Below are 13,951 nucleotides of genomic sequence, written 5' to 3' on the forward strand. Positions count from 1 at the left end.
TCTTTCAGCTATATTTTCATTTACTACACTTTGGGTAGAGGAAGCCGGCACAGTGGTATTCAAAAATCTTGTTGCTTTAGCCCTACAGCTCAAGAATTTACGTCTATATTCATCAGTTGATTCTTCCTCATCTGCTATTTGATCAACCTCACAATTATCATCTATCATCTGTTGAAATACCAATCCATCTAAATTAGCGATAGTATCATACCTTTCTTGAAGGATTTCTAGTTGTACCTGAATTTCTTCTGTGTCTGGTTCACCGTCTTGTAACGATGACATAACCTCGTTGTATACTCGTGTAAATAACCGCCGCTTTACGGTCCTTCTTTTCGTGAGGTTTTCCATCTTTTTTCTCACGGGAGTCTTCCTTCATTAATGATGACCTGCCACGGTCGCCAAGTAAATGTTAGGTTCACCAATTAAAAATCAGAAAACACCCCGCTGAAATCATACATTTTTACTATTTATTCAGAAGAAAAAGCAAGCACTTCTATATGTCAGCCATTCACATTGTTTTTCAACACCCACACACTCTCTAACCCAGACATCTCTCTCTACTGCCAACCCTATCATATTAAATTTAATTTCAAATATGTTACAAACTCAACACAAGGTATTTATTAATCCACCTATTCATTACTTATTGTCTACTTATATGTGGTTATGTCAACAAAATCTATGTAACTCTCTGGCGTCTACCAATGATACAACTGCGGATTGAAGATCATATCCCACTTACCACTCCTGGAAATTCACTTTTGTCAGCGCGCTCCCCTCCAAGAATGCGTTCATTCACGAAACACCATTTTACTGCACTGTTACCTGCGAACAGAAATATGTTGCATAACAGTGTGCTGGCAGTTGTGCGGGTAAGTTGATGATGGTGGTGGTGGTGGTGATTATTGTTTTAGGAGGAAGTATAACTAGGCAACCATCCTCTACATAACACTAATCAGAGATAAAAGTTGAAGGGATCCGACATCTCGAAAAATGAAGGTATCGGCCAAAGGAAGACAAGGGCCACGCAAGGCGTGAAAATTAATGACTTCCTAAGTCTCCATACGTAATATCGTCGGGGTCGGAAAAGAACAAGAGTTGACCGAGGAAGGTCGGATAGGATAGATGAAAGTGAGGAGCCTGGCACAAGTAAGTGGAAGCAATGCCAGAACTCGCCAAGAGCCCCGTGGTCACCAACCCACGCTCCAAAGTTGAGCCACTGAGTCCCTGTTAGTCGCCTCTTACGACAGGCAGGGGATACCGTGGGTGTTATTTACCGACCCCACCCACAGGGGGAGGGTAAGTTGAAATAACGAGGAAGAGGTAGGAGATTGTAAAGTGTTTAAGTGGGAAGCGCAGAGTGTGGGGTAGTACTGTTCATGAGGAATACTATTGCACGCAACATATTTTCTGTTAGGTACGTAGTAGAGCAAACGAAGAGGATGGATATAGGAATTAGGACAAGAAACAACCTTAGTCTACTCACCATGTGAGGGTAGAAAAGAGGATGAAATTGACAACGATTTATGAAGCTCTGAATGATATCGTACTCAGGGTCAACATCTAGTATACGCTAGTGCTAATGAGCGATTTTAATGCGCGAGTTTGAAATAGAACTGAAAGCTATCGAAATGTAAATGTAGGAAAGATATGGAAGCTAATATGAATGGGAAACGTTCACAGGACTTCTGTGATAGTACGGGATAATCAGTGACGAATACATTCTTCAAGCATAAGCTACACATGGGAGGCACCAGATTCTTAATACACTATACTTATATCATAACCGACATTGAAACAAAGAAATCCGCTAGGAAAGTTCGGGTATTCGATGATCTGTAGTGAGCTAATACCGCTTGGCCCAGGATAGAGAGAGTGAAATCTCTCATCAGACGAGCAAGTGTGAAAATTCTCCAGGACAAGAAAATTAGACAGAAATATGGATATGATTAGTGAAAATTTCCTAAAAATAGACAGTAAGCAGATTCAATGTATAGAAAAATAATAGGAATGCCTGGGAACGTCTGTGAGGAAAGATGGGAAAAGCTAACATCTTGGTGACATGATAAAGTCAAACTTAAAAGGAAGGCGTGTCAGATATGGCTTCAAACAAGGACTGATTCAGACAGCGAACTGTACGTAGATGAAAGAAACAGAGAAAAATAAATAATTGTTGAATTCAAGAAGAAATCATGAGAAAACTTTGGTAACAACTGGGCAAGGGTCGGCCAAGTGGCGGGAAGAACTTTCTTTAGAGTAATAAAGAATCTTGGAACGAAAGGAAAATAAGGAAGTGAATAGTGTTTAGGATAAATAGTAATACGCTTATTTTGAAACTTTTCTCGGAAATATTTCTGTTTACGTCGCGAACAACCGAGCTCATGAGGAGGAGGACAATGATGTTGGTGAAATTATGCTTCGGAAAGTGGAAAGTATGGTAAATAAAATCCATTGTCAAAAAAGCAGCAGAAATAGATGAAATAAGAGCAGAAATGGTGAAATAAAGTGTATCTGAAGTTTTCAACACAGATGGATGGAACGGGGTAATGCACCTGGAACCCAGATTTTTCATGTTGACTTTCGTTGGGGAGTTATGAACGAAAAACCACCGGAAATCCTGTGTTGGAATATGACAATCCACGGGCCGTCACTAGGATAATATGTTTAGATTCACTGTCGCTAGGCTACGTATATAAGGTAGGTGAAAATGAAATGGGGTATGGCTTTTAGTGCCGGGAGTGTCCGAGAACATGTTCGGCTCGCCAGGTGCAGGTCTTTCGATTTGACGCCCTTAGGCGAACTGCGCGTCATGATGAAGAAGAAATGATGATGAAGACAACACATACACCCAGTCCTCGTGCCAGAGAAATTAACCAATGATGGTTAAAGTTCACATCCCTGCCGGGAATCTAACCCGGGACCCCTGTGACCAAAGGCCAGCACGCTAACCATTTAGCCATGGAACCGGACTTATAAGGTAGGTAATGCAAGTCTAGGAGCCAGGTTAAGTTTATGGCGTAGGAAGCCATTGTCGTCCCCGACACGAGGAGCCATATTCAGTCCGTGATAACAGGAAGTGTTTGTCTGTAAATCACCTTCTGCTATGAACTCCACGCCTTTCCACTCTGGCTGAAAGCGCGAACAATGAACTATAGTATACAATTCAACCACGTCTCAGCACTACCAGGATGGCGGTCGGTCGGCCGGCCGGCGCGCTGGCAGGCATTAATTTCTTCCTCCCTACGGTCTTTACTAAAAGTTACGTCTTGACGTTTTTAGGAATGTAACACTGGTCGAAGGCTAGGAAGAGAAGTCGATCTTGATTGGTAGGATGAGGAATCTGAGACTTCGATACGTTTCCTCTGGATAGTCGTCTCACGTAACCACTGCCTTCGTAATATACAGACCGTACTGTAGAAAGCGCGCCAAGCCCATCAGGTGAGGCGAGCTAAGCGAATGTTGCTTGTGAATGTAATTCATAGTCTAAGTACTCTGTGGATAACTGTCACTGCTGTAAGACAGAACTTTAGCCCTATTGCATGTTTGTTCTTCCAATTTATCACATCACGATTTATGTAAACATCTGTTATTTAGATAATGAAACCTTATAATTTAGGTTAGGTATGGTGTCTTCACGTGTTGAGTAATATAAATTCAAGGGCGTAATACTTCTTTTGGAAGTTATTCATTTAATTGTTATTGTATAGCACGTTTTTGTGGAAATATAATATGTTGCGAAAGTAGTATAATAGGACAGATCGGGCGCCGCCTCCTCCTCCGGGCTCCCAGGGGCCCCTCCGCCTCCCGCGGGAAAATAGAATTTTGGCGGGAAATTTGAATTTTGGCGCGAGATTTGAATTTGTAAACAAAGCCACGTGCATTTTGACAGCTGTCATCGACAACAACGCATCTCTAACCTCACTGCTGCAATCTTGAAGGGCCTAAACCTCAGTGGTACCAACTTAACCTAACTAGCGCGAGATTTGAATAGGTAAACAAAGCCACGTGCTTTTTGACAGCTACGTGCTTTTTGACAGACAACAACGCATCGCTAACCTCAGTACTGCCATCTTGACCGGTCTAAACCTCAGTAGTACCAACTTAACCTAACTAGCGCGAGATAAACAAATACACGTGTTTTTTGACAGCCACGTGCTTTTGACAGACAACAACGCATCGCTAACCTCAGTACTGCCATCCTGACGGGCCTAAACCTTAGTGGTACCAACTTAACCTCACTAGCGCGAGATAAACAAATCCACGTGTTTTTTGACAGCCACGTGCTTTTTTGACAGCTGTCATCCGCCATCTTTAAACTACAAAGCACCGTGCTGTCCTCTTTATCGCAGTAGCTGCAAATTCATCACCTGTCATCGGCAGTGCTGCCATCTTGGCGGGCCTAAACCTTAGTGCTACCAACTTATCCTCACCAGCGCGAGATAAACAAATCCACGTGCTTTTTTGACAGCTGTCATCCGCCATCTTTAATCTATAGAGCACAGTGCTGCCCTCTTTAGCTACTTACCTTTGAAATTTGGTACGTCACAGCTGCCATCTGCCATCTTGCATCGCAAACCTCAGTGCTGCACTATTTAGCTAGATACCTTTGAAATCTAGTGGCGGCAATTTGAAAAATTCTTTATGCTCTTGTTTGGAAAAAAACTTATGCGCTTTTTTTGACAGCTATCATCCGCCATCTTTAATCCAGAGAGCACCGTGCCGCCCTCTTTAGCTACTTACCTTTGAAATGTGGTGGTGGCAAATTCTACGCGCTCTTATTTGGAAACAAACCCATGTACTTTTCTGACAGCTGTCAACCGCCATCTTTAATCCAGAGAGCACCGTGCTGCCCTCTTTGTGCCGGTGGCAAATTCCACGTGCTCTTGTTTGGAAACAAACTCACGTGCATTTTTCTGACAGCTGTCATCCACTATCTTACATCACAAACCTCAGTGCTGTACTCTTTAGCTAGATACCTTTGAAATGTGGTGGCGGCAAATTCCACGTGCTCTTGTTTGGAAACAAAGCCACGTGCTTTTTTGACAGCTGTCATCCGCCATCTTTAATCAATAGAGTACTGTGCTGCTATCATGCGGGTAATTTCGTCAGCTGTCATCCGCCATCTTTAATCCACAGAGCACCGTGCTGCTCTCTGTAGTAGCGGGCAATTTGAAAAGTTCTGTTAGCTGTCATCCGCCATCTTTAATCAAGAGAGCACCGTGCTGCCATGTTTAGCTAGATACCTATGAAATATGGTGGCGGCAAATTGAAAAATTCCACGTGCTCTTGTTTAGTAAACAAACTCACGCGCTTTTTGTCAACTGTCATCCGCCATCTTACATCGCAAACCTCAGTGCTACACTCTTTAGTTGAAATATGGTGGCGGATAATTTAAAAAGAAAAATTCTACAGCAGCCATCTCTCGACGCTAATTGCACAAGATGGTGGCTATACATGACTGCTTAAAGGTGCTTATGCAAGATGGCCGCTATACATAGGTTCTTATGAGACGCCCTTGGGATGCTTGCGCAAGATGGCGGTTATTCAAGGCTCCTTGTGAGACAACCTAGAGATGCTTGCGCAAGATGGTGGTTGCTCTTATGAGGCGGCTTAAGGGTCCTTGCACAAGATGGCTAGAGACGCCCCTAAGGATGCTTGCGCAAGATGGCGGACGCAAGATGGTGGCTATACACGACTTCTTATGAGACGCTTTAAGGGTGATTGCGCAAGATGGCTGCCGCTCGTAGCTTAGACTCTAACGTACCAAGCGAATTCGATTCATTAAATTTGGGGCTTAAATGCAAAATGTTAAATATCTCGAAAACGGTGCATCGTAGAGCAAAACGGACAAAATTTTTCCGCTTAATACCCGGGTTCGCAGTATCAGGAACAAGAAAAACATTGTCTAATGATGAGATCAACGATTCGATTCCTACTTAAGCCCTTTGGCATTGGCAGCTATCTAAATCTACAAGATGGTGGCTGCTCTTATGAGACACAAGATGGCTTGAGACGTGCTAGGGATGCTTACGCAAGATGGCGGACACAAAATGGTGACTATACATAGCTCCTTATGAGACAGCCTAGGGGTGCTCGCACAAGATAGCGGCTACTCTTATGTAGAAAGCTAGCTTAGAGGCTACTGCGCAAGATAACGGTTGCTGTTATGCATGCGTTGGAGAGAAAATTGAAATTCTATGTGCTTAATCAACAGAGCACCCTGCTGCACTCTTTAGCTGAAATGTGGTGGTGGATAATTTGAAAAATTATTTTGACAGGTGTCATCTTTAAACAATGGCGACTATACATAGGCTGTTAAGACCTTATCATTCTCCTCCTCCTCCTTCTCTACCTCCTCCTCCTCCTCTGCCTCTTATGTCAAGGCATAGCTTTATATCGAACAAGTTTAAACCTGCATCGCGAAGGCAAGCGTGTGCAGCGATAACATTATTGTACATGTTTAGACTTGCGAAACATAAGAAGAGTAGAATCAAACGCTGTACTCGATACAACATGTGATCAGAACATTGATTGATGTGTTCAGAACACAAAATAAGTGATCAAGACTAGAATCGAACACTGTACTGGATGTCGTTAACTTCAACATGTGATTAGAACATTGTTTGGTGTGTTCGTAACACGACATAAGTAGAATCGAACGTTGTACTTAATACAACATGTTAGGGGATACCTTTGTTCTAAGAAGATCAGATTGAAACATAACAAGACTAGAATTGAACACTGTACTCAATACAATACGTCAGTGGATAACTTTGTTCTGAGAAGATCAAATTGAAACATAACAAGACTAGAATCGATCACTGCACTCGATATCGTTAACCTTAACATGTGATCAGAACATTGATTGATGTGTTCAGATCACTAAACAACTAGAATCGAACACTGTTCTCGATGTTGTTAACTTCAACATGTGATTAGAACATTGTCTGATGTGTTCAGATCACTAAACAACTAGAATTGAACACTGTACTCAATACAACACGTCAGGGGATAACTTTGTACTAAGAAGATCAAATTGAAACATAACAAGACTAGAATCGAACACTGCACTCGATACAACATGTGATCAGAACATTGATTGATGTGTTCAGATCACTAAACAAGTAGAACTGAACACTGTACTCGATACAACATGTCAGGGGATACCTTTGTTCTAAGAAAATTAGATTGAAACATAACAAGACTAGAATCGAACACTACACTCGATGTCGTTAACCTTAACATGCAGTGGCGGCCGGTCAGTACGTGCTACCGGGCTCCAGCACGTAGCTTGAAACTGTAAGGAATATTATTTATGTACAGTAAAATTATCCTGGTGCCTTTTCGTTTTTTGAGTACGATATGAATTTGTGTTTTGTGAAAATCAGGACGAGATCTGTCGAACACCTAGCGCCGTTCTCCCGGGGAACAAAGCTCGTGCTCATGTGAAGTGAGCCCTTGCCTGTAGCCTGGAGGAAGCAATACGCAGGCGCAGCCAAGCTTGCAACACTCCCCCTAGCCGGCGGAGTATACCGTAAACCGGGATCAACTTTCACTGATCCCGTCTATAGTTACTTCCTCTCCCGCAAGGGGGTAGAAGTACTCGATGTCTCCTGCTTCCTTGATGCTCACGGCCGACTGGATCCCTCGCTGCGCTCCTTAGCTAGCTAGAGCGACGCATCAAGTCGGCCGTGTGATGTTGAACGTGGTAAGCGAGTCTGCCACTAGAGAGTAGGATCGTCTGGGCTCGAAAGTAAAGCGTAAGCGGAGGCAATCTATCTCACACATGCTTATTAAAATATCCATCTTCCTTTTGTGTCAAAAATAAGGAATTCGTAGGTGAGTCAAAGAATCTTTGAGTGACCCTAAATGTGATCCCGCATTACAATGTAATTTACTCTGGTGAAATGAAATAGCGTATGGCTTTTAGTGCCGGAAGTATCCGAGGACATGTTCGACTCGCCAGATGCAGGTCTTTTGATTTCTCCCGTAGGCGACCTGCGAGTCGTGATGAGGATGAAATGATGATGAAGACAACACATACACCCAATGATGGTTAAAATTCCAGACCCAGCCGGGAATTGAACCCGGGATCCCTGTGACCAAAGGCCAGCGCGCTAACCATTTAGCCATGGAGCTGGACATTTACTCTGGTAATAGGGGAGGTCTCAATGAATCAGTTGGCAGCTCTTTCAGTTGCTTTGTGCGGTTTTTAATCTCGCGGTTATATTACTGGTGCGTGTTTTTTCTGTCATTGTGTTAGTGCTCAAGTTTATACGGAGATTTATCAAATTATTTATCCACTGAAGTGTATATAAAGTGAAATTAAATTAGTGTTCTTAGTGGGGATCTATATTCCCACGATTCTATTTGCACTGATGTAAGTTGCGCCATTAGGTTAGTAAAAACAATATTTCTCGAATGAATTATTTATCTCGTAGACAGTTGTCGAAGAATTCATCTGCTTCCAAATTAATGTTGTTTTTGTTTGTTCTGAGTTATAAATTGTGAGAAAAGTTGTATTGTTATTATTATTATTATTATTATTATTATTATTATTATTATTATTATTATTATTATTATTATTATTATTATTACTACCAAGTTTGAAGTATGCGTTGTTCATCATGGCAATATGCAGATTTAAAACAGCATATTTAGCTTGTTTTTTGTAGCACGTAGGACGATTTTTTCACGAGCCGCCACTGTTAACATGTGATCCGATACAACATGTTAGGGGATACCTTTGTTCTGAGAACATTAGATTGAAACATAGCAAGGCTAGAATCGAACACTGTACTCGATACAACATGTGATTAAAACATTGTTTGGCGTGTTCAGAGCAAAAGTACAACTTCAATTATTTACCTAGTGTAAAAATCAAAAACACACTGTGCACATATCGCATAGCTAACTCGGCAACACTTCATATGATTTGCTTAGTACGAAAATAAAAAAAATCTATACCGCGTAGCTAACTCGTTCACCGCACTGCTAAGACGCTTAGTAATTGCAGATACACTGGTATGTGTCATACTAAAATCAAGAAAGCACACTGCGTAGCCAACTCGCTCGGTCACTCGCTTAGTAATTGCTACACGACTAGAACACTGATACACGTTACTTTTTTTTTCTCGAAACACACACACACACACACACATGGATAAGAATGTTGCGAGATACTACATACTTACAAGTTAAAAAAATTGGGGGGGGGGGGGTGAAAAATCATAAATTATATGTACACATGTTGTCTCCTCCAAGTTGTAAGACGAAATAGACGCAGTACTGCGTGTTTCCGCTATAGCTGGCGAACGGAAGTAGCATGATATCTCAGCAAGAAAATACGCGTGAGCTTGCATACACGCAAGTCAGACACAATGATGGATACCGCAATTCAAATCCTGGTAACTTATGCCGTCAGGAAGGGCATCCGGCTAGATCATGTAATTACACGTTATGACGATCGCGCATGTCCCTCGCCTAGCATTTGCTATTTTTTACGGCTGCCGACAGTAGGAGTTCGAACCCGCTATCTCCCGAAGTAGCGAGAATAATTGCGGGTACAAGAGTGTTGATGGTGATTCATTTATCGGATGGAGGTGGTAAGCCTTGTGCAGGCTTCTTCGGTAGGAGTAGGCTATGTGCCGGTACCGGGACATCTAGTTATAAAACACGCTACAACAGATTTGTCGCGTATACTGCGATTTAAAATCCTAGTCCTTTAACGTCAGGAAGGGTAACCGGTCGTAAAACTATGGTGTATGGTGTAAGAGGCTAGATACTAATAGTTTATGCGTCAAGAAGGGTATGTAGCTATTAAACAATAGTTTGTGGTGTGGGACACAAGATACTGCAATTTAAAATCTTGTTTCTCTCATCAAAAATAACACCCGGCTGTAAAATTAATTCTTGCGATTTAAAATCTTAGTTCTCGCGTTAAGAAGAGTATCTAGCAGTAAAACAGATTCTCGCGAGTTAAAATCTTAGTCCTCGCGTCAAGGAGGGTAAATAGACGTAAACCCATGGTGCATGATGTAAGAGGCTAGGTACTGTAATTTAAAATCTTATTTTTGCATCACGAAGGGTAACTAGTCTTAAAACAAATTCTTGCGATTTAAAATATTAGTTTTGCGTCAGGAAGGGCATCCGACCGTAAACAATAGTTCGTGATACAGCGATTTAAAATCTTAGTTCCTGCACCAAGAAGAGTATCTAGCTGTAAAACCCCGATTCTCGTGTTAGAAAGGGCAACTAGTTGTAAAACAGATTCTTATTCCCAGTTCTTTGACGTCAGGAAGGGTAACCGCTCGAAAACAACAGTGTATGATGTAAGAGGCTAGATACTGCTAGTTTTGGGTCAGGAAGGGTAACCAGTCGTAAAACAATAGTTCGTGAAGTGTAACACTAGATACTGTGATTTAAAATCTAAGAAGAGCATCTAGCTGTAAAACCCCGATTCTCGTGTTAAAAAGAGCATCTAGTTTTAAAACAGTTTCTTAATCCTAGTTCTTTGACGTCAGGATGGGCAACCGACCGTAAAACAATGGTATATGATGTAAGAGGCTAGCTACTGCTTTTTAAAATCCTAGAAGGGCAACCAGATGTAAAACAGATTCTTGTGATTTAAAATATCGCGTCAGGAAGGGCAACCGGCCGTAAAACAGATTCTTGCAATTTAAAATCTCTTGCTAGCAAGGGGCACTCGGCTGTAAAATTTATTTTTAATCCCGGTCCTGTTACGTTAGGAACCGCATCTAGCTGTAAAAAAGTGTTAAGGAACAGGCTATGGGTTACATTTTTTGTTCCACCGCATAGAACACTATCTTTGAAGTTGTATCGGCGCAGTCAGTCAGAGCGAGGTGCGGAATGCATGCGTTGACTGAAATTGTACACTCATCTTCCGGCTGTAGTAACCTTGAACGAGGACACAGCGTGCTGATAAGCCACTTGTAACTCACGGAACGTTTTCTTAGCCGTGTAGCATTTAGCTGGTGTAAGTTCCTAACATAAAATATTATGATTGTACGGAGAGGTTAAAACCCAGTACCAGCACATAGCCTACTCCTATCGAAAGAGCTTACACGGCGCCGGCATATAGGCTACTCCTGTTGAAGGAGCCTGTACAAGGTTTAACACCCCCCATCAACAGCCCTTACTTCATGCTGGCTTTTTGCACACCCTCTGGTTATTTATTTATTTATTTGACTTTTTGAAAGTACACAGGCTGTAAGCCCAATACTGTACCTTCTTAACACAACAGTCAACAGTACTTATAATGCATACATGTAAGTAAAGATAAATACACAATAATAATGCTGAAGATAATAATCGAAACTGCCTAAGAATGTAATATACTACAGTAGGGAGAGGGTAAAACCCGGTGCCGGTACATAGCCTACTCCTACCGATGAAGCCTGCACAAGGCTTAACGCCTCCATCCGACAGATGAATCGCCATCAACATCTTGTACTCACAATCATTTTCGAAGGAACCTGGACAAGGTTTAACGTCCCCATCAACAGCCCTTACTTAATGCTGGCTTTTTGCACACCCCGCCTCTTACATCATACACCATAGTTTTACGACCGGTTACCCTTCCTGGCGTTAAAGGACTAGGATTTTAAATCGCAGTATACGCGACAAATCTGTTGTAGCGTGTTTTATAACTAGATGTCCCGGTACCGGCGCATAGCCTACTCCTACCGAAGAAGCCTGCACAAGGCTTATCACCTCCATCCGATAAATGAATCACCATCAACACTCTTGTACCCGCAATTATTCTCGCTACTTCGGGAGATAGCGGGTTCGAACTCCTACTGTCGGCAGCCGTAAACAATAGCAAATGCTAGGCGAGGGACATGTGCGATCGTCATAACGTGTAATTACATGATCTAGCCGGATGCCCTTCCTGACGGCATAAGGTGCCAGGATTTGAATCGCGGTATCCATCATTGTGTCTGACTTGCGTGTATGCAAGCTCACGCGTATTTTCTTGCTGAGATATCATGCTACTTCCGTTCGACAGCTATAGCGGAAACTCGCAGTACTGCGTCTATTTCGTCTTACAACTTGGAGGAGACAACATGTGTACATATAATTTATGATTTTTCACCCCCCTATTTTTTTAAAACATGTAAGTATGTAGTATCTCGCAACATTCTTATCCATGTGTGTGTGTGTGTGTGTTTCGAGAAAAAAAGAGTAACGTGTATCAGTGTTCTAGTCGTGTAGCAATTACTAAGCGAGTGACCGAGCGAGTTGGCTACGCAGTGTGCTTTCTTGATTTTAGTATGACATATATCAGTGTATTTGCAATTACTAAGCGCCTTAGCAGTGCGGTGAACGAGTTAGCTACGCGGTATAGATTTTTTATTTTCGTACTAAGCAAATCATTTGAAGTGTTGCCGAGTTAGCTATGCGATATGTGCACAGTGTGTTTTTGATTTTTACACTAGGTAAATAATTGAAGTTGTACTTTTGCTCTGAACACGCCAAACAATGTTTTAATCACATGTTGTATCGAATACAGTGTTCGATTCTAGTCTTGCTATATTTCAATCTAATATTCTCAGAACAAAGGTATCCCCTAACATGTTGTATCGGATCACGTGTTAAGGTTAACGACATCGAGTGTAGTGTTCGATTCTAGTCTTGTTATGTTTCAATCTAATTTTCTTAGAACAAAGGTATCCCCTGACATGTTGTATCGAGTACAGTGTTCGGTTCTACTTGTTTAGTGATCTGAACATATCAATCAATGTTCTAATCACATGTTGTATCGAGTACAGTGTTCGATTCTAGTCTTGCTATGTTTCAATCTAATGTTCTCAGAACAAAGGTATCCCCTAACATGTTGTATCGGATCACATGTTAAGGTTAACGACATCGAGTGTAGTGTTCGATTCTAGTCTTGTTATGTTTCAATCTAATTTTCTTAGAACAAAGGTATCCTCTGACATGTTGTATCGAGTACAGTGTTCGGTTCTACTTGTTTAGTGATCTGAACACATCAATCAATGTTCTGATCACATGTTGTATCGAGTGCAGTGTTCGATTCTAGTCTTGTTATGTTTCAATTTGATCTTCTTAGTACAAAGTTATCCCCTGACGTGTTGTATTGAGTACAGTGTTCAATTCTAGTTGTTTAGTGATCTGAACACATCAGACAATGTTCTAATCACATGTTGAAGTTAACAACATCGAGAACAGTGTTCGATTCTAGTTGTTTAGTGATCTGAACACATCAATCAATGTTCTGATCACATGTTAAGGTTAACGATATCGAGTGCAGTGATCGATTCTAGTCTTGTTATGTTTCAATTTGATCTTCTCAGAACAAAGTTATCCACTGACGTATTGTATTGAGTACAGTGTTCAATTCTAGTCTTGTTATGTTTCAATCTGATCTTCTTAGAACAAAGGTATCCCCTAACATGTTGTATTAAGTACAACGTTCGATTCTACTTATGTCGTGTTATGAACACACCAAACAATGTTTTAATCACATGTTGAAGTTAACGACATCCAGTACAGTGTTCGATTCTAGTCTTGATCACTTATTTTGTGTTCTGAACACATCAATCAATGTTCTGATCACATGTTGTATCGAGTACAGCGTTTGATTCTACTCTTCTTATGTTTCGCAAGTCTAAACATGTACAATAATGTTATCGCTGCACATGCTTGCCTTCGCGATGCAGGTTTAAACTTGTTCGATATAAAGCTATGCCTTGACATGATAGGCGGAGGAGGAGAAGGAGGAGGTAGAGAAGGAGGAGGTAGAGAAGGAGGAGGAGGAGAATGATAAGGTCTTAACAGCCTATGTATAGTCGCCATTGTTTAAAGATGACACCTGTCAAAATAATTTTTCAAATTATCCACCACCACATTTCAGCCAAAGAGGGCAGCAGGGTGCTCTGTTGATTAAGCACATAGAATTTCAATTTTT

General features: G+C 41.5%; 1 protein-coding gene across 1 annotated transcript in view; it reads right to left on the reverse strand.

Moving 5' to 3' along the window:
- The window catches only part of LOC136884458 (chymotrypsin-1-like), a 90,024-nt gene that overhangs the window by 59,429 nt on the left and 16,644 nt on the right, over nucleotides 1–13,951 (reverse strand). Inside the window, exon 2 of the mRNA XM_068229821.1 lies at nucleotides 743–825. Within this exon, the coding sequence (XP_068085922.1) occupies nucleotides 743–825 (83 nt within the window). The remainder of the gene's footprint in view (nucleotides 1–742; nucleotides 826–13,951) is intronic.

Source organism: Anabrus simplex, chromosome 12 (genome assembly GCF_040414725.1).
Source record: "Anabrus simplex isolate iqAnaSimp1 chromosome 12, ASM4041472v1, whole genome shotgun sequence".
Classification (NCBI taxonomy): Eukaryota; Metazoa; Arthropoda; class Insecta; order Orthoptera; family Tettigoniidae; genus Anabrus; species Anabrus simplex.